General features: G+C 54.0%; 10 protein-coding genes across 10 annotated transcripts; 4 read left to right on the forward strand and 6 right to left on the reverse strand.

Moving 5' to 3' along the window:
- Positions 1-667: 667 nt before the first annotated feature.
- Positions 668-2,234, reverse strand: OYE32_1 (NADH:flavin oxidoreductase/NADH oxidase; the record flags this gene model as incomplete). The annotated part of the gene is made up of 6 exons (XM_046083878.1): positions 668-1,252; positions 1,306-1,458; positions 1,510-1,542; positions 1,600-1,917; positions 1,973-2,104; positions 2,163-2,234. 6 exons carry the CDS (start codon positions 2,232-2,234, stop codon positions 668-670), a joined length of 1,293 nt encoding a protein of 430 aa, XP_045939841.1.
- A 2,236-nt stretch (positions 2,235-4,470) lies between these two features.
- Positions 4,471-5,260, forward strand: LDX57_002235 (uncharacterized protein; the record flags this gene model as incomplete). Its single annotated transcript, XM_046083879.1, has 2 exons — positions 4,471-4,920; positions 4,994-5,260. 2 exons carry the CDS (start codon positions 4,471-4,473, stop codon positions 5,258-5,260), a joined length of 717 nt encoding a protein of 238 aa, XP_045939842.1.
- A 161-nt stretch (positions 5,261-5,421) lies between these two features.
- Positions 5,422-5,805, forward strand: LDX57_002236 (uncharacterized protein; the record flags this gene model as incomplete). The annotated part of the gene is made up of 1 exon (XM_046083880.1): positions 5,422-5,805. One exon carries the CDS (start codon positions 5,422-5,424, stop codon positions 5,803-5,805), a length of 384 nt encoding a protein of 127 aa, XP_045939843.1.
- Positions 5,806-5,976: 171 nt separating this feature from the next.
- On the reverse strand, positions 5,977-7,254 carry LDX57_002237 (Gfo/Idh/MocA family oxidoreductase; the record flags this gene model as incomplete). The annotated part of the gene is made up of 1 exon (XM_046083881.1): positions 5,977-7,254. The coding sequence occupies one exon, from the start codon at positions 7,252-7,254 to the stop codon at positions 5,977-5,979; it is 1,278 nt and encodes a 425-aa protein (XP_045939844.1).
- A 401-nt stretch (positions 7,255-7,655) lies between these two features.
- On the forward strand, positions 7,656-9,536 carry LDX57_002238 (putative MFS transporter; the record flags this gene model as incomplete). The annotated part of the gene is made up of 7 exons (XM_046083882.1): positions 7,656-8,136; positions 8,182-8,279; positions 8,328-8,635; positions 8,682-8,943; positions 8,989-9,108; positions 9,162-9,262; positions 9,314-9,536. 7 exons carry the CDS (start codon positions 7,656-7,658, stop codon positions 9,534-9,536), a joined length of 1,593 nt encoding a protein of 530 aa, XP_045939845.1.
- Positions 9,537-9,922: 386 nt separating this feature from the next.
- LDX57_002239 (uncharacterized protein) lies at positions 9,923-10,846 on the reverse strand (the record flags this gene model as incomplete). Its single annotated transcript, XM_046083883.1, has 1 exon — positions 9,923-10,846. The coding sequence occupies one exon, from the start codon at positions 10,844-10,846 to the stop codon at positions 9,923-9,925; it is 924 nt and encodes a 307-aa protein (XP_045939846.1).
- A 556-nt stretch (positions 10,847-11,402) lies between these two features.
- Positions 11,403-12,257, reverse strand: LDX57_002240 (uncharacterized protein; the record flags this gene model as incomplete). Its single annotated transcript, XM_046083884.1, has 1 exon — positions 11,403-12,257. The coding sequence occupies one exon, from the start codon at positions 12,255-12,257 to the stop codon at positions 11,403-11,405; it is 855 nt and encodes a 284-aa protein (XP_045939847.1).
- Positions 12,258-12,581: 324 nt separating this feature from the next.
- On the reverse strand, positions 12,582-13,376 carry LDX57_002241 (putative urea hydro-lyase/cyanamide hydratase; the record flags this gene model as incomplete). The annotated part of the gene is made up of 2 exons (XM_046083885.1): positions 12,582-12,790; positions 12,845-13,376. 2 exons carry the CDS (start codon positions 13,374-13,376, stop codon positions 12,582-12,584), a joined length of 741 nt encoding a protein of 246 aa, XP_045939848.1.
- Positions 13,377-14,152: 776 nt separating this feature from the next.
- LDX57_002242 (glutathione S-transferase family protein) lies at positions 14,153-15,081 on the forward strand (the record flags this gene model as incomplete). Its single annotated transcript, XM_046083886.1, has 3 exons — positions 14,153-14,518; positions 14,597-14,922; positions 14,979-15,081. 3 exons carry the CDS (start codon positions 14,153-14,155, stop codon positions 15,079-15,081), a joined length of 795 nt encoding a protein of 264 aa, XP_045939849.1.
- Positions 15,082-15,493: 412 nt separating this feature from the next.
- Positions 15,494-19,528, reverse strand: LDX57_002243 (putative flavin-containing amine oxidasedehydrogenase; the record flags this gene model as incomplete). Its single annotated transcript, XM_046083887.1, has 7 exons — positions 15,494-15,661; positions 15,710-17,059; positions 17,619-17,891; positions 17,956-17,993; positions 18,046-18,654; positions 18,717-19,017; positions 19,073-19,528. The coding sequence occupies 7 exons, from the start codon at positions 19,526-19,528 to the stop codon at positions 15,494-15,496; spliced, it is 3,195 nt and encodes a 1,064-aa protein (XP_045939850.1).
- Positions 19,529-19,775: the final 247 nt, after the last annotated feature.

The raw sequence follows: 19,775 nt of genomic DNA on the forward strand, positions 1-19,775 counted from the left end.
AAGTTTCGATTTCTACTTTCCAATGGCAAATTCGTCTGTTCGTCGTACAGCCAGCACCGGATCGACCATATCCGTTCTCTCGGCAATAAGCATGTTCAAATTTCCCAACTGCCATCATCAAAAGCTGGCCAAGGTAATCCTTTGCCTGTACTTTTTATGGAGACTTTCTGATAAATTTGCGGCGAGAACGTTGAGTACTCCATTTTCCACATCTACGTAGCGGGAAATACCAGTTAATGGTTGGTGGTCCAAGTTTCAAATGCAATTTCTTCCAAATGAGCCGCGAGTATTGAACTCTCTTCCTTCTTCCTGGGTGTAAAAGAACGTTTGCAACAGTTAACCGGGTGAATAACAGCAAATGACCTCGGTGTACTTGCTTCCGTCCAGAATCGACCAAGTTTTCCCTGGGAACATTAGCTTTCGTGCAGAAGCATGGTAGATAATGATTTAATCGATTGATTTCTACCTTCGCAATAATTGACTGACCACTTGATTAATGTAAGTAATTTTGGAAATACTGAGGTAGTTCGCTACGTTGATTCCTAACACTTTTAAAGATATACTACTACCGTGCTTCAACTCCTAATACAACCCTCAGACAACAAGGCGCTCTTGGTTTTTTTTTTGGTTCTAGAATTCTATCCTCGTACATTCGAAGTTCTTAGCTTCACTTGCGACGATGCCCACCAAAGCCCCACTGAATCTGGTTGGCCAACTTGAGATGAATGTCCAGCTCCTCGGCAAATGTCCAGACCAGGTTAGGATCTTTCTGGAAATATCTCCCCACAAGCACCATGTCAAGGCCTGCTTCCAAAATTTCATTAGCTTGCTTCCCCGATGTGATTGCGCCAACTGTAGCAACCAAAAGCTTGTCGCCGACAGCCTTCTTGACTTGATGAGCGAAGGGAGCCTGATAAGCAGGTCCACCTGTTATCTTCTGCCTGGGATCATTACCGCCACTAGAAATATCAAGGACATCCACCCCCTGAGATGACAATATCTGAGCAAGTTTGATGGTCTCCTGGATATCCCAGCTGGGCTCCGGGTGCATATGCTCGAGCCACTCCGTTCCGCTAACACGGAAGAATAGTGGCATCCCCTCTGGGATGATCTTTCTAGTGATTTCCACGATCTCCAGGGCGAGTCGAGTTCTGTTCTCGAAGCTTCCACCATACTCATCAGTCCTTCTATTAGTGACCGGTGAAAGGAACTCATGAATGAGATAACCATGAGCCCCGTGGATTTCGATAGCCTATTGGTGTTAGGTCTTGAGTAATTGAAGAACTTAGGATTTTGTTCACTCACGTCAAATCCACACTGCACAGCCCGCTTGGTAGCTTCACCCCATTCCTCTACCAGCGAATGAATCTCATCCCGCGACATCTCATGTGGGATGACATTCTTGTCCTTGTATGCAACAGCACTAGGGGCAACAACATTGTCCGGCCATCCACCAGCCTGAGGTTTCTAATTAGCTCAGAAATGAACAGAACTGTTCGTTGTCCTTACCGGTGCAAAGCCTTCATTCTCATACCCATTCACCTGAAGAAAGCGTAATTAGTATCGGGCTCGTGTGGCTCTTGTGGCAGCCAAACGTACAGTTTTCGGAGCAGCAGCTGGTCCGCGCGCCATACTCAGCCATGGGGCAACAGTGCTAGCTTTTCGTCCTGCATGGGCGAGTTGGATTCCGATCATCTGACCCTGGCTATGGGCAAAATCCACAATTCTGCGCAGAGGGGCTATTTGAGACTCCTTCCACAATCCACAATCTTCAGGCGTGATCCGGCCTTCGGGAACCACTGAAGTAGCCTCCACAAATGAGAGTCCCGGTCCACGAGAAATGATACCGCCAAGGTGCGCAAAATGCCAATCAGTTTGGTGACCATCTTCCGCTGAATACTGGCAAAGTGGTGACAGCTAAGAACCGACATCAGCTGGCATTTTATAATGGACTAGGCATGTTAGGACTAACAAGAACTCGATTGCGTATATTTATGCTGCGCAGTCGCAGGGGTGCGAACAACTTAGGGAGGCTGGCATCGTCCGAAGCCGGGGCTAGGGGGGTTCCAGCGGGAGGATGTTGCTTCGGCGTGAAGTACGGCGCCTATTTTTATGTTAGCCCACATGAATCAAGTATCACTTCTGCAAATAACGATACTGACACTTTCAGCTGGTTCGTTCACAACTTCAACAATCGATGCCTCGTCGATATTGGCGTATCGAGATTGGACCATTGTATGGGTAAAGATGGTATAAAGTGAATTTTCAGTCAAGTCCCTAGTTGCCGCTCTTTAAATATTCACTTTCTGGTGGTTCAATCCCAACAAACAACTTCTATGGCTCTGCCAAATTTATGGGGGACCGGTGGATAGTGGCGAAATGGTCAATTACTGTGTAGTGAGACATCCGTGGGGAAGATCCAAAACCTATCGGTGACATTTCGGCTAGATTTAATTCCGGTCGTCTCCGTAGAACATAGAATAATCCATAATGTACACATAATTGGTTGATCAGAGTATGGGCCTATAGTTCGTTGCAAAGCTTCTTACATTCCGGTCCGTTCCCAGTCCGTGCACCGGACCTGAGACCAAAGGACGAACCGAGTGGACTCAAGGTGGTGGAGAAGTTGAAAACTCTTGGTTTCAAATTCTTGACAGTCTACACAGTGAATTCCGGCAATTTTCAAAAAGATTGTTTTCATAAGAATATAATACTACGCTTCGGACACCGGGGGCTACGCTCAGTTACCTTTCGTGTTTATGGGCTTGATACAAAGTAGTTCAATCCGCTTTCCACCATACAGCCCGGCAATTCTACCAGATTATGATCTCGACAGTTACCTACACTGAAGGTGCTCTGAATAGCTGTTGCTGGCAATGCTTTTCTTGGGGTTCCTTCTGTACATGTGAGGGCGACCCATCAACCAACGGGCACAGGATCAGAGGCAATCTGAGACTGAGATTCTGATGGCTTGATCAGGTGCTACAAATATTCTAAATTGGCTTAAGGCGAACTGCAAAATGGGTTTTCAAGAAAGTTCGCCTGGTTGATGCAGCAAAGTGCTCAAATGATAAAGGCCATAATGAGAGCAGAGATCAAGTAACTAGCATGCCACCATCTACGATTAAGGTCGAGCCTGTAACGAAATCGCTTGCGCTACTAGACAGGAAAATGGCGGCTCCCTGAAATCTCCAGGTGTTCCCAGCGACCTGCGGGTGTAAAACGTATCGTTCTGTAGCTGCTTCATCAGAGGGGTGCGTATCCGCTTCAGTTAGAAATTTTTATCTGCTAGTTGCCAAATAGAGATGTCGAAGATACTTACCCTGGACAAATGCAGTGTACTTTAATATCGTGAGGAGCTAACTCATTGTTAAATGGCTTGGTCATCTGGATCACTCCTCCGTTAGAGTTTGCATAAGCGGGAATATTGTACATTCCACGGAATGAAGTAAGTGATCCGATGTTGATTATGTTTCCGGGGATTCTCAATTTAACTAATGTTTTACTAAACACTTGGGCTACTACGTAAGTGCCCTTGAGGTTGATGGACAGGATCTAAGCTTATGTCAGTCTTGAATTTGACCCCCCGAGACTGAAGGGAAGAAATTCGCTGGCCTATACCAGACCAAGGTCATCATCGGCCATTTCTTTTACTGAGGTTCTTCAGTTAACACCGGCGCAATTGAGAACAGACGGGTTGATACCGGCATTCCAGATAGCTTGAAATGTAGCGCAAATGGCAGAGGTTTCCGCAAGGTCGCACTCAATACCCAGATACTGCGTCCAATTCTTTTCAACTGATCTGACAAGGATGCTGCATTTGGGACATTTGGCAGTTGAATCGAAACAATATCAGCGCCGGCTTCTCCGAGAGATTTAGACATCTCTAGACCAATCCCACCCGTTGCATCTGTGCAGGTTACGATTTTGTCCTGTAGGGAAAAGACATTCATTGGTACTTCATTGGTAGGGAGATGTTTGGCCTTTGTTGCCGTAAATGGTGACTGGTTTGTTTCTGAGGGAGTGAAGGAGCTTATGGAAGTCAAAATAGTCTGTATTCTTTTAGTGTACAGTATGTGCTGAATATACCTGTTGAATTTTGACTGCAAAAGGTCACTAGACTTTCTATACGCCCTGCCGCTAATGACATGACAGCCTTAGGATTCTATGATTCTTTTAGGATATTCTGTATCCGGTGGATGTCCACCGGAGCGTCTCACAAACTCCGGAAATCCTCACGTCGGAAATGCGGAACTCGGAGAATTGACGACAGCCCCCTAAAGTGCGATCAAAGAGTAGAATTGTTTCCAATATTAAATGCGACCCTTCTCAACAATGTACCTATTGATCCAACAAGTCTGAACCCCCCACTAAGGCGCCCGATATTCATTGATAATGACAGGCCACTTGATCACGCAAGTTACCTCTCAGAGGCTACGGGGCAAGATGGCTCTAGTTAGAGGCGGCGCCATGGGATTCGGCAAAGCAATCGTGTCCAAGTTCGCTGCTGAATGTGCCCAGGCTATAGTACTAGTACTAGATATTATGGAGCCGAGCCGGGCGGAGGCCCAAGATGACTCCTCAAAAAGTATAACTTATCTTCGGGGAGACGTGACCTCTCCGGGCGATTGGCAAGAAGCTCTTGGGTGGGTTTTGTCTGCCTATGGCCACTTGGGTATTGTTGTCAACAACGCTGGTGTATTGCACAAGGCCCAACCGTCCATTGGGCTCAGTGACGAGGACTGGGAGCGAGTCTTCCGCGTGAACGTGAAGCAAATCGACCTTAGCACCAAAACGATAATTCCCTACTTTCTGAAAGAAAGGAGGCCTGGGCTTTTCATCAATACCTTCAGCATGAGTGGTAGCCGTCCTCGACCAAATCTTGTGTGGTACGGGGCAAGCAAAGGCGCAGTCGATACCGTAAGCATCGCCTAGCATCTACGGAAATGCTCCTTGTCAAAGATAAAATATGGCTAATATGGTCCGGTTCAAGGCATCCAAGGGTCTTGCAGTTGAATGGGCGCCACATAACATCCGAGTGAATGCCGTCTGCCCTTCGGTTGGAGATACAGCAATGATGCCACTGTTCCTAGGTCAAGACTCGAGTGCTGAGGCTCATGCGAAAATGCTCAGCAGCATACCACTGGGGCGTGTGTGCCAACCCGCCGACGTGGCCAACTCAATAGTCTTCTTGGCAAGTGATGAGGCGAGCTATCTTACTGGAGTGTGTCTGGAGGTTGATGGCGGCCTTGGGATTTAGATAATCGCCGTTTGCCCTTATGCTCATACGGCCATCTGGATAAGTGGGCTAAATCGCCACTCCCGCCCTCTTGATGGCTGTGACGTCCGGATGGTCGCAGGCGATCTGTTGATGGGAAGAGGTTGAGGTTTCTCGGCGATCAACCCCCGTTCGTTTTTGACATGGGCGTTGCGATGCCGCTTTTTGTCACAGTGCTGAAATGTCGGATTCCGTCGCTGCGTCGGCGAGCTCTGGAGTTGCAGCTCCGCGGACCTCCACGACAAAGCCTATATGTGGGTGCTTCGGCCGCTCAGCTGCTTGCTGCTCTCATCGTGCTGGAGGAAACCGGGAATTTGACGAGTGAGATCCGGCCGACAGAATTATGGTCTCGCCCAGGATGTGTTCCGGCGGAGGACAATCGCGTCGTTGACTTTTCTCTTGTACCAGCGGAGGCCCTTACGCAGAGCCATATTCAATGCTCTCGCTGGTGTGGCACTGGAGAAGAAAGACAGCTAGTCCACCAAGTGGTGGCGTTGTGCTCGGAGGGCCTGACGCCTCCAACCTGACTTCCAAGTTTGCTGTGATGCTGGTAAGAGGCTCAATTTTATACAGAACCTCGATGGTATGAGTAACGAATCTATGGAAGCTATTTACGAAATTCAACTCATAATGTCCGATTGCGACGGAATCGGGATGGTGGCCCACTGATCTATCCTAGATGGTCGGCGGTATACGATTTAAATCTTGAGAATATCGTCTACTCGAACAATTTCCCCTCTCTGCATCGAGAGGTTCGCAGCTATACCCGTCAAGATCGAACGTGCCCCGTCAATATGTGTGGCAGCTCGGCGCCACTGATCCACCGGTGCATCGCCAAATAAATCATTCAACAGCTGCGGATCCCCCCCGCCATGGCCCCCGGATCCGTGCGGTACTTCGATCTCGACAGGCTTTCCAAACATTGGACGAAGCAGGATAGAGCGGCTCTCTAGAGCGCCCTCCAGAGACTGCTCGCCACCTGAGTTGACATACGACTGCTCCACCACCTCCACTTCCAGTCGTCCTTGGCTGCCGTTGAAGCAGACCCGGAAGCCCTCCCAAGGAGCATATGCGGTTAGGCTGTAGGTTAGCACGGCACCAGACCGATACCGTACCATCACACCCATCGTGTCTTCGATGCTGATCCCGTCACCAAAAACGCTCTGGTCCCGGTAGTATTCATCCTCCTTCTCCGCGTCCAAATACATTGCCTTCAGCTGTTCATTCTGATCCAAGTGCAAAGCGAACGGATCCTCGCGGGCGTTTTCGCTCCCATGAGCGCGCGAGTAGAACTTGGTGACCCCACGTTTCTCTGCGTTCTCCTTCCCATAGAACCGCAAATCACCCATAGCGACGACCGCCTCAGGGTGGCTCTGCAGCCAGAAATTGATTAGGTCGAAGTGGTGGGTGGACTTGTGTACCAGGAGGCCGCCGCTGTTCCGTTTGTCCCGGTGCCAGCGCCGGAAGTAATCGGCTCCATGCGACGTGTTGAGCATCCACTCGAAGTGCACTGAGTTAACCTGACCAATAGCCCCGGATGAGAGAAGCTCGTAGACCTTGGTGTTGTGCGGCGCGTAGCGATAGTTGAAGGTGACACGCACGCGCCCTCCGGTCCGGTCAACGCCGTCGAGAATCTGTCGGCATCGCGGGACGTCGATGGTCATCGGCTTCTCGGTAATGACACTACAGCCCAGTTCCAGAGCCCGCACGATGTATTCGTTGTGCGTGCGATCGATAGTCGTGACAATAATCTCGTCCGGTTTGGTCTCTCGGATCATGCGGTCGAAATCGCTCGGGACGTACGTGGGGATGGCGGAATGACCCAGTGCCTCCAGGCGCGAGTTTGCATATGCCATGCGAGTGGCATTGCTGTCGCAGAAGGCCACCAGCTGGGCCGTGGAAGAGAAGTCAGTGACGAGGGCTGAATAGAAGAATATCGCACGACCGCCGGTGCCCACGATAGCGTATTTCTTCATTTTGGCGGGTAGTTGGATACCGATCAGCGCGGCCAACGATTACGGCAATGCCAGGAATGACAAGCTCTGTGGCGCGTATATAAGAGGCGTCGGGCTGCTTTGGCCCGAAGTGCAGATCGCAGCCCTGACTGATGACAGCCAAGTCTCCTTATTTTTCCGTCAATCATAACGAAGGCTGTCAATGCGGGGGAATCTGGGGACGTGGGGGTGAACCCCAGCGATATGCGCCGATCAGAGTCTGGTACCACTTGACATTTACCCCACAGCCTATTCTGAATCATGCTGGTGGTCGGGACATTCCTGTCCGGTGGCCTGTATATAACCGGGGGTGGACCGGCAGTGATGGTGGTGGTAAGGGACAACGCAAGTGCACCTCCTTCATCCCTGTCCCTCAGCCTAGCATGGCCCATCCCACCTCTCAGGACACCATCACGGTAGAACCCGTCGAAAATGGCCGGGATCTAACTGCGGAAAAGGCCGCTCAGTTTCTCGCCAGCGTCGGGGAGCATCATACGTTCACTGTGGAGGAAGAAAAAGCCGTGTTGAAACGCATCGATCGACGCATTCTCCCTTTAATCCTCGGTGCGTATTTCTTCCAACAGCTCGATAAATCTTCTCTCTCCTACGTCTCGATCTTCGGTATCGTGGAGGATGCCAACCTCCAGGGTCAGGAGTATTCCTGGTTGGGGTCCATCCTTTACTTGGCTCAGCTGGTGATGCAGCCCCTGGCGGCGTTTCTGCTCGTCAAAGCACCCACGGGCAAACTGATCGGGTCCGCCATCTTCCTCTGGGGAAGCTCCTTGGCGATCATGGCTGCTTGCACCGATTTCAAAAGTCTTCTGGGCCTTCGATTCGCCTTGGGGTCCTTCGAGGCAATGATCGGTATGTTCGCACCCACCAATGCTGTGACATTCGGCTGACCGTCAGCTCCGTCATGCGTTGCCGTCACCCAGATGTGGTGGCGCCGAAGTGAGCAGACAATGCGAACGGCCTGGTGGAACATGATGAACGGCGTGACCTTCATTGTACGTACAAGCCCCCGGCCTTGAATCCGAGCGATAGTAACATCCTAGTTGCAGGTGGGGAGTCTCTTCACATACGGGCTCGGGCACATTCACAGCGACGTTCTCTTCTCGTATCAGATTATCTTTATGTTCTGCGGGCTGCTAACCGTGGCCTACGCCTTCGTTGTGCTGTTTCTTATGCCCGACTCGCCCATGGAAGCGAAGTGCCTCAACGAACGCGAGAAGGTCATCGCGGTCGAGCGCCTGCGAGCCAATCAGATGGGGATCATCTCGCGGAAATGGCGCTGGGACCATGCCTGGGAGACGCTGTATGATGTGAAGACGTGGTGTTGGTTTTTCTTGATCGTTGCGATCTCGTAGGTCCTCCGTTCGACCCCGCGAATTTGCGCTGACGGCGCTTAGGATTCCCAGCGGCGGAATTAGCACTTTCGGCAACCTCATTATCAAGTCTTTCGGGTACGATGCCTTCCAAACTATTCTCTTCAACATCCCCTTTGGTGTCATTCAGGTGGTGGCCATCCTGGGCGGCGGCTGGTTGGCGACACGATTCCAACGCAAAGGGCTAGTGATCGTCGGCTTTGCTCTAATCGCCGCCGTCGGCACCTTGCTGATGATTGTCGTGCCGCGAGAGCAGAAAGGGGTGCTGCTGTTTGGCTATTATCTGGTACGTGGCCTGCTCTTCGAGAACCAAATCCTTCTAACAAAGCAGGTCTCGTGCCTGGCGGCCGTCACGCCCTTGGTCTATGCATGGGAGGCGCAGAACACCGCCGGCGACACGAAGCGGAAATGCACCTCTGCGGTGGTGCTGATCGGCATGTGCACAGGCAATGTAAGGATCGGAGTGAGCTATGGGCTGTGATGATGCGAAGCTAACGAACGCAGGTCATCGGTCCTCAACTGTATTCCACCTCGCAGGCTCCCTTGTACCGGCCGGGGCTGATCTCGAATCTGATTCTGTTCGTGGTCGTCGCCGGGATCGCCATGTAAGCGCTGTTCGTCGTGCCGGGGAAACGCTCGCTCACTTACCGTCATAGAATCACGAACTTGTATCTTGTCTTTCTGAACAAGCAACACGCCAAGACGCGCGAGGCGCTGGGCAAATCGGCCCAGATCGTCGACGAGTCCATGATGACGCAAGACAAACGGGAGGCTGGCAAGGCCGTGGAGTTGGAGGACGTGACGCCGCCGCCCACCGAGGACAAGGGGTTCCTGGATACTACGGACTTGAAGAACGAGGACTTCATTTTTGTTTACTAAACCAGGCTAGCAAAGGAAAGCGGGCATTACGGTCGATGCGGTCGGCGTTGGAATTAGTCTATTATCGTAGAAGCTCTATGAATATCGTGAACATCATGAAGTGCGTCTCGTCAGTTGGTGGGACCCTCCACGCCATGCCTTGCGCAGACGTTCCCTCGGGAGCTCATGCCCAAGGGGAAGGGGGCAACCGCCGTGCCAACCCGGATCGACTGGACTTGGCATCCAATCCGTTGGCTGTAAGGGGCGATGCTTGGCGATCGGACAATCGAGCGGACGGTGTGATACGTTCCATCCGCACGGTCGTTGCCTCGCTCGGCCTTCCGTGCTCGACGGGCGGAGGTTGGGGCAAAGCAAAGGATCATCAGTCCGAAGGGGGCAATCCGGCCTCATCGCGCATCGATGTGCAGATCGTCGAGCTCTGCCGGACCGGACTTCGGCGAAGGGGTGGGATGATGCAGATCGGAGGCGACGCGGGCGGCGTCAACGAAAGAAGGCGTGCGGCCGGTTCCGGCGGGAAAAGGAGAGCGCCAGACGTGCTGATGGGCCATGAAAACCAGTTTTCCCAGGACGGCGATCTCCAGTTTCAGCTTGATGCTGTAGATGGTGGCTTTCAGGGTGGTTTGGTAGATGTAGAAGTTGCGGAATTCGATGATCATCAGAGCGATATCCATCAGGATACAAACCAGGTTGACGGCGAACAGCTGCAGGATGGTCTTCTGGGTGGCGCGGTCGGGATTCAACTGCAGCATGCGGTTGGTCTCCCACATGTACAGGCCGGACAGGATGACCTCCTGGACGCAGAAGCCGGTCAGCTGGACCTTCTCCATGATGTCGTAGCCGCGCACGGTGGTGGGCGAGGTGTTGAAGTTGGCCATGTAGGTCAGGACGGTGGTGGGGACGTGCAGGAAGAAGACGTTCAGGATGATCATGGTGCGCACGACGCGCAGCAGGCGCAGGTCGCGCAGGACCAGATGCAGGCGCGAGTACAGCACGAAGGACTGGCCGGTGACCATCATCCACCAGCCGACGGTCAGCAAGGTGATGGGCAACCAAGTGGCCGGGGTCAGGGCGAAGAACTTCATGAGGTAGCCGACGGAGTAGGGCAGGACACCGATGGCGGAGACCAGCATACTCCAGAAGTAGGGCCCCTGGTAGCGCTTGAAGGTCAAGAAGATCAGGTTGATCAGCTCGATGACGTTGTACCAGGCGACGGCCACGAAGGTGGCGATGGCGATGCGCACCCCATCGCTGTCGCCGGTGTAGCTACCGGTGATCCAATGTCCAGGACTGGCGGAGCTGTTCGAGGACATAGGGAACAGCGACGGGGAGGGAGGGGGAGGAGGGGAGAGGGAAGAGAGAGAATACGAAGAAGAAGCCAGGGCAAAAATGGCAAGACAAGAGTCAATGTGATAGATATTGGAAAGCGAAGAATGTCTATCGGGGGACTTGTGGGATGGGATGGGATGACGGATGGACTCTGCGGGGGAGTGGAAATGAGAAAAACAGAGGGCGAGTGGAGCCCCGACGATCGCTTATTGGCGATGCGCGCCAGCGGTGAACATCCTTTCTACATCGAAGTGGAGCGAGGGTCGAGATGGATAGTTGGCGATACTCCAGATGTATATGGAAGCTGACGATGGTGAAGATGTAGATGTTGGAAAGAGATGCAAAGAGAACAAAGAAACAAAGGAAACAAACAAAGCAAAAAGGCAAAAAGCAAGCAAACCACGGGATGCCCCAGGCTGCGGCTGAGTCACCCGCGCTCGGCCCACCTGCCCTGACCAGGTGGCCATACCCTTCCTCTCTCCCTTCCTCTTCGTCTTCCTCCTTTTCATCTCCCTTCCTTCCATCTCTTCATCTCTCGATCTACCCATCAGTTCTCTGCCACACCCTCGCATGATTGATCTCCGCTCCCTCCAACGCCTCCTTAATCCGTCCGAATTCCTGGAATCCCGCCGACTCCCCAAAATCCTCATGCTGCCGCACGTCCGTCCAGCCGCTGAATAGCACGAATTCCTCCTTGGTCGCTCCCCCCGCCGTTGTCTCCTGAGGCTCGATGCGCCATCCGCCGCGTACTGCTTGCGGCGCCGCGAACTGCTGCAGGTGACTTTTCGTCGCCTGAAATGTGCGGCCAAAATCCTCCTTCCGACCGTCCGCGATAAAGTAGCGGCCGATGGCCAGCACCGGGGCGTCCAGCGGCACTCGCTCGTCGGGCTCGCGTGCGTCCGGGCGACTCGCACCCGCCGAGGGGGGAAGTCGTTTCCAGTCGACCGGGTCAATGTCCACATGAATCATCCAGCACACCTCGACCCGGTCCTGTAGCGCCGTCAACAGCCTTTGGTTGGCCTCGCTGGCGATCCAGTCCTGCATGTGTGTCGCCGTCGACGCCCATCCGCCCACGATGTAGACGTAGGACGGGTCTTCGATCTGGGTCAGGAGATAAACGGGGAAGGTGGAGTAGGCGGCCTGCGCTTCGATGGCGGCCAGTATTCCCGACCGCGTGCTGGAGTCGTCGGGCGACTTGAGACGCACGAGCGCCAATTCCGTAATAGCCATGGTCAAGACAAGATCAAGATACAGCGATGGTTGTCGCGATGGACGAGATCTATTCGGATTGTAGCTCGTATTTGTAGCCGGCGGTGGCAGCAGGCATCGCAGACTGACGCGGCTCCGGTAGGCCTCCAACGTGATGACGCCGCGCCCATCTGCCAAGTCGGCCATGGGCCCGATCATTCCGAGTCTCGCAGAGTAGGCGAGGTCCGAATTATGGACCGATGATTACTTTAATTTACGGTGGGAGACAAAAGAATCCTCCATGGGGTCCTCGTGGTATTTGCGGTTCGTTGTTCCCGAAGGTTGGAAATATATAAACAGCCCTACACGGACACTCATTCCCCCATCAAGCCCAGCCACGACAGGCCAATATTCAAACGCAGAGAGACTAAGACCTGAATAGATACGGACAAACACATATTCGTTTTAACACTGACAATTTCGCCGAACAGAGGGCATGCGACCACTACACATCGACACCGGATACCAGACCTACTCAAACTCAGCAGCTAAAGGGTTGCCCAAGATCTTGGCCGGAAAGTCGTCTTCGCCCAGAGTGGTCGTATGGGCCCAGGGCTTCAATTGCATCTCCTGGCGCACCGTGTCGGCAAAGCAGCCGCTCCAGCGCAACCGGGGGAACTGCTGGTTGACGTCGCGCACCGTGTCCGCATGTACCAGCTGCGAATGCATGCCGGTGTTGTCTGCTGCACGTTAGCCGGCCCCGAATGAACGGAAAGAGAGGACAGTCCACCTACCAAAGATGGTGGCCAGTTGAATCAACTGTCCGACGGCCGTGATTGAACCGACCTGGCAAAGATCCTGATGGCGAATGATTGCCTCCGCGACACTCTCGGCCTGAGCTTTGGGGCTGACGGCCGATGTCTCGGACCCGTCATCCGACCGCTGCAACACGTCCAGGGCCAGGAAGCCGCCGTAGAATTCGAAGCTGAGATGCGTGGCACCAAGGCTCTCCGCACTCGTGCCGATATCGTGCAGCATGCAGGCGAGGAAGTAGGTCTCGTCGGAGAACCGCCATTCGGGGAAGAAATGCGACTTGATGGCCAGACCGAGGTGATAGACGCGCATGCTGTGATGAAAGGTGGGCTGCGGCAAATGCGTTCGGGCGTAGGTCTGGATGCGCCGCGCCAGAGGAGTGTCGGGAATGGGCGTCGCCGACACGAGGGCCGCCGGGGGACTGCCGCGATGCCGCACGGCTTGCTCGATCAGCTTCTCCGCCGAGGACGGCACGGGGGTGAAGCCATATTCTTGGAGGGGATCTGCGGACATGGTGGAGGATCGCGAGGTGATAGATGATGAAGGTAAGGTCAATTGGCGCTGGCTTTATTGGCTTTATATGCTTCTCCAATGGTTCCATGGATGACGACATTGTTACATCGACGAGACTGTTCGGAGTCTAGAGCGAAGGGCATGGATTCGCATGATCTGGAGCAAGGCACTCGGTGATGTCCATCGATGATGCAGGGAATTAGTCACCGTCCGGTCCCGATTAGGCAGTTGATGCAGGTGGGGCGGCCTTGGCGCCGGCAGCCAATCAACACGGGCCGCTGATTACCCTCTCTTCGGTCCTGTTTTGGACTTCCTCCTTCCTCTCTGCACACTTCTGGCCCAGTGCTGGGACCGAGACCCCACGAGGAAAGATCAGGTACCTACATGGTCCCTGTGGAGCGCAGGAGTTGAATGGGCTGTGCTGTGTTGACACCGACGCGCCCTTGGACGCGTTCCCCAAAGCGGAAAGATGAAGCTATTCCCGTTGCACTGCTGCCTAGGTAGTCACATTTACCACCAACCGGTGATTATTAGGTTACCACTAGACACTCATCATTTCCCCTAGCGTGTACTGCGTGCGATACGAGATTGACAACGCCCCCAAATCCTACTCGCGCTCGGTCGGCACCCGATCGGCCACAGAACGCCCGAAGGCCGACGATATACTCCGTACAAGATGTACATAATGCAGCTCCGACGACCCGTCCTCGGAACGCAGCCATTGTTTGCTATTATCTTCACGGCGAGAAACTGTCACCGAGCTGCATCTACACGTCATGGAATCCTCCAACGTCCCTTCCGTGACGCTCTTTCGCGGTTTCCCCGAGACCGGGTGTTACACCTGGTCTCCTTTTGTCACCAAGTTAGAAGCTCGTCTGCGCTTCTCCGGCTTGCCATACTCGGTTGAACAGGGCTCTGTGCGCGTTGGTCCCCGAGGGAAGATCCCCTACGTGGCAGTCGCGGATGCCGACGACGCCTCGGAAGGCAGCACGCCGCGGATTATCGGCGACTCGACCCTGATCACCAAGACGCTGATGTACGATGGTGTGCTGGCCGACCTGGATGCCAACCTTGCGCCGACGGAGAAACTCAATGACCTGGCGCTGAAGGCCTTGTTGGAGGACAAGCTGTATTTCTACCAGGTGGGTTACATTAAACCCTAATGTTCTCGCTGGACAATGCGCATCGGCCATCTCAGGTGCTGACCTTCGATCATCTAGTCCCACGAAAAGTGGATCCGGAACTTCTACATCATGCGCGGCAAGATCCTGGCCGACCTGCCCTGGCCCCTGCAGGTCCTCGTGGGCCATCTGATCTACCGCAAAAACACGCGCACCCTGCAGGGTCAAGGGACTCTGACCTTCTCGGACGAAGAGATCGCCGCCTTTCGACAGGACATTTGGGAAAATCTCCACGCCGCCGCGGTGGCCGCCCGGTCGAAAAACAGCCATACAGACGCGCCGTTTTGGATCTGGGCCGGCGAGGCGCCCACCGAGGCCGACGCCGTCCTTTTCGGATTTATCGCCTCGGGCCTGGTTTGCTACGCGTACGTTATTTCCCCCCTGATTGAGACTGTATTCTAACATGGCCTCGCCGCCGAAGAGCTCCAGAGACTCAACGGACCATCCGGAGCTTTCCAGCCTTAGTGGACTACGCACGAAGAATTCATGACCAGTACTTTCCCGATTACGCGCTATGGGAATAGCATTGGAGCACGGGCCCAAATCGGAATTGACTCCTGCATGGTGCATGGCTGGAGGGCGTTGCATTGAAATATCACGAAGCATTGTTAGAATAATGATTATCACCACCGGCGCTATGCTCTCAGACCTGTCTCAATCCGGAATGAGTCCTGTCGCGGGCCTCATCCGCCCGCGTTTCTGCCTGACTCAGAGTTCGTAGGGTAGGTCATGGGTCCCCGGTAGACGTGGTCCACATTTGCGCAAATGGCGTACATGCACGCATGTACATTGATTGTCCTACTAGCGGGAGAGGTATCGGGTATTTCCCGTGGTCTTCCTCAGTTTCAGGCCTCTGATGACGTGGCCGTCCACTGGGTCGTTATCGATGTTGGATGGAAAAGTGGACTAAGTTAGGCTGTTGAGGAGGTCCCAATCTCAACTAGACTCAGCGTTCCCACAGCGGGCTCGCTTGTACCGGACGCCATGACATACCAGCAGATATTTGGCGAAGCAGTCCTCGGCAAAATCGTCGAAGGCCTCGTACGTGGCGCCCAGTCGATACGCGGCCGCAATTCCGGAGATGCACGCGATTTCGTGCATGTTCTATCCACAATGAGACTCTATCCACGCGCGTCATCTGGGGTGACTTACCACCATCGTCCAGCTTCCGGCGTACAACGTGTGGTTCTTCCCGTTGATGAACATCATACCTGGCACTACGCGCAGGTAATGTTGCCAGCGGTGGCCGAATTGATGCCACTCCTTGCGTGCGATGATCTTTCCCTTCTCAATCCCCTCCCAGGTCCACAGATGCTTGTGTCGATCGTCGAGGAAAATGGTCTGGTAGACGTGTCGGTCGGGCTCCGGAGCGGGGGCGTCCTGACCGAAGGCCTCGCGGAATTGGTGCTGATAATGCGTGCAATTGAACCCCATTTCGATCTTCGCTGGATCGGAGACATACGAATGCGTGTAGTACATCGGCGCAAATCCCTCCCACCCATCGCTGCGGGTTCGCGGCGTTTGTCGGGCAAACTCGATCTGACTCTTTCGGGACTCGGTGCTGGCCGACGCGCAAACATCGGACGCATACCGCGTTTGAAAAATGCTAGAGAAGTACTGCGAATCGGAATGAGTGATGGTCAAATCATTGTAGAATTTGACACCGCCCAGGACGAAATTCTCGCGCCAGGTGGCACTGTTCCCCAGCATTGACTTGGCCTCGTCGGCAGGCACGCAGAGCACCAGCTCGTCGAATTCCTCTGGAGACCCTGTTCCCGAGCCCGGTTGGGAGTCGGCGGGTCGCGATCGCAGTGAAACACCGCGCTTGTCGCGCCGCAAGATGTCGACCGTGGTGCTGAGACGCAGATCGACGCCGCGCGCGGCCACGTCGGCCACCCAGTCACGATAGAAATCGCTTAGATTGGGGAAGGTAGACATTCCGGGTTGGTTGGGCAGCAGCGTGTCTGGATCATAATCCCAGAGTCGCATCTGCGGGTCGTCAAACAATCGTTCCAACAGCACGCTCGATACATTGGGCGTCTGATTGCCCGTCCCCAGGAACAGGGCCATTAGCGGCAACACCATCTTATTAGAGAAATCGCGGCTGAACCGGAACAGTCGCAGCATCACTTTGACAGGCGTGACGCCGAGAACGGGCATCAAACGTTTGATCCATTTCAGCGCGCGGCCCAGCTTCCGGATCTCGTCGGAGTAGCGATCCACTAGTGGACTGGGAAAGACGTTGGTCCAAAAGCTGTCCGTGCCTTTGCCGAATGAGACTTGCAGCTTGACAGGCTGGGGCTCGTAGCCGTATCGACGAAAGAAATTGAAGGTATGTCGAAAAATGGGCGAGCCGCCCTGCACCCCGTCGTTCAGCCACTCGGCGCCATAGCGAGAACTGTCCAAGGGAATTGAGGTCGCCTGGCCACCGGTATAGTCCGCAATGTCAAACAGGGAAACCTTAAAACGATCAGGGTGCTTGGCCAAGGTGGAGGCACAGGACTGCGCTTTGCGTTAGTGATCGACGTACTTGTACTCGGACTAGAGCGTATTTGGAGAGTCTCTGCTTGCCATTCCTGCAGCCCCGGCACCAATTATGGCCACTTTCTTTCTGCCACCATGCTCCTCTGGCATCTCGATTGGAATGAAGCTGTTCGATGTGCGGAGAGAGAATCCTAGGGGTCGAGAATGAACCTCGATGCATTATAAAGAAGATCGATCGGGGGCGATTCAGGGTTGACGTCATCTCCGACGTCACGGTCGCCGGACTAGGAGAAATGATGTCGATGCAGTTTGCCAAAGAATGCTCGGGCAAATCTAAGAATCGGTTTGACTCTCAGAGGACAATGTCGGTAACTGTCCTCTGTTACTTTTCATACGGGAGTAGTGGGCTCTGGGTGCTGTTCACCGTCGCCGTATATACGCTGCGATTACACTCACCGGCCGTCTTCTACATTCATTCATAGGTGGACGCGAAACAATATGCATAAATTGCTATGAGGCTATTTACACTACTAACAATGAAGCCTTAGCGACCACCGCAGATTTCAGTCTCACCCACCGTTAATGCGCCCGTGAGAACGCAGTCCGGATCAACCTTTCTCTTGAGCGACAGGAGGGTCTTGTAATTGCTGCCCCAAAACCGCGCCTGGTAGTCGGATTCCAGCCGGTTGCCCTCGTTGTAATAAGCATCGCGACCGAAGATTTGGTCCGCTTGGGACATGAGAGATTGCGCGGTGGATTGCTGCACGGAGGTCGTTCCGCTGGTGGATGAGGCGAAGACGGGGATGTCTACATACGCCGCCGAGCTGCGGAAGGCCGGGTTGACGGAGGTCTGTCGAGAGGCAGGTTAGTAAAGCAGTACCTATCTTCCTGGTCGACTTAATGGGAGGTCTTACCGCGTCGGCTGCTGGCTCGTTCACCGCACCACCACCCACTTCATAATGAGTCAGTCTCGTTGTGCTGTTTGCGTCACTGTCTTTACTTACCTCTTTGGAATATGAAGGGTTGGGTTTGGGGTAGGCCCGTCACGAAGTCCGCAATAGACTGTCGGCCTTCCTTCGAACGCCACAGATCGTTCGGCACCACGCGACTGATGTCCATGATATTGACACCAACTGCACTGCCCTCCTCCATGATGGGACCGACTACATTTTCGAACGCCTCGTTCCAGGTCTCAAACTGCAACCCTTGCAAATTTACCGTCACCCCGTCAATAGAGTTGAGGAAGTCAAATGCGCTTAGCGATCTCTCGGCAGAAACGACGGTTTCGTTCGATTGGAAGCCCTTTTGGAAGGCAATAGTAAGGTTCGGATAGGTTGTCTCCCAAAGGCCCGAACTGAAGCCCGAGGCATACTCCGGGTCGCGCTGCACAAACTCGGAGATCATGTTTTGGTATGACTTCTTGTCGGCGGCTGAGACCTGCCCCACGACGACGTTGACGGCCTCAAAGGCTGGATGCGCCTTCACGTAGGTTGCCGTGCTGACGGCAAAGACGCCGCCACCACCACGCATTGCCCAGAAAAGATCCTTATTCTCGCACTCATTGGCGACAGTAATGGTACCGTCGACGGTCACTATGTCATATTGAACCACATCTGCGTCGCGGCGATGATTAGCCTGACATGCCGGCTAGCCCAACGCGAAAGAAGTCACCTACTATCGGCGCCCATGCCAATAACGGGCTGAAAGGGCCCCGCAGCGCCTCCGCCTAGGGCAAACCCTCCAGCAATGCCTACGGTGGGACAGAATCCGCCGGTGGTGACAACGCCCAGCTTGGCCGCTTCGGCATAAAGGTCTTGAGCCACAACGCCGGCACCTAGGCGAAGGGCATTCTGCGACGCTGAGGAGCTGCATCCTAGAGGAACAAAGCTCGGCTTGAGCTCAACCTCTTGAAATGCATGAGTGAGGATGACAAAGGAACCAGCATCGGTGCTGCGTCCCGTGTAGTCATGGCCAGTCTGAGCCGCATGTTAGAACACAATACTGGGATCGTCCATTCCAGGGGTGACTCACATTCTTCACTCGGAGCCGCAAATTGTGTTTGGCTGCAAACTTCACAGCCTGGCTGACGTCCTCTGCACTCGTCGCTTGCACGAAATAGGAGCCCAAGGCGCCTAATTCGCACGACCCGTCTATTCCTGTCCCCGGCGCGGCCGTAGGGACCGGACAGCCGGTGCCATTAGACGTGAACTCAGTGTTGGTATACATCATCGCAGCCGGGATAGCCTCACGATAGGTGCCGTTTCTCTTATTGGCCACGAGTTCCGCACACGCCGGCGCATCAAAATGACCGGCATAGCACACTCGGCCGTAAGGAGGGGGGGCTAGCAATTTCCCATCCACGGAGCTATTAAACCGCGAGAGCTCGTCGGTAGACGGAAAGCAGGCATCGCCAGGAAGACAGTACGGTGCCTTCGCCAAGGAAGGAGCTGTCAACGCGAGGACCAGTAGTGTTGTGAGACTTGCCATCTTATAGTACACAGTCGAACAGACTGGCAGATCGATTGTCCACTCGGATGGGAATGGATCTTTACTACCCCTACGGCTCTTTCTTGCCTCTTTATAATCTCTCTACCCCCAATCATTCGCCCCCCTTTGGGCTATTCTCCACACCGGGAGGAAGACGGAATTCCTCACGAAAGAGTAGGACTCCTCGGCCATTTCGATTCCAGCTTGATCCTCCAACAATCTAGTTATTCCAAAGTCCTGAAGCATC

This window comes from Aspergillus melleus (genome assembly GCF_016097325.1).
Source record: "Aspergillus melleus strain CBS 546.65 chromosome Unknown contig1, whole genome shotgun sequence".
Classification (NCBI taxonomy): Eukaryota; Fungi; Ascomycota; class Eurotiomycetes; order Eurotiales; family Aspergillaceae; genus Aspergillus; species Aspergillus melleus.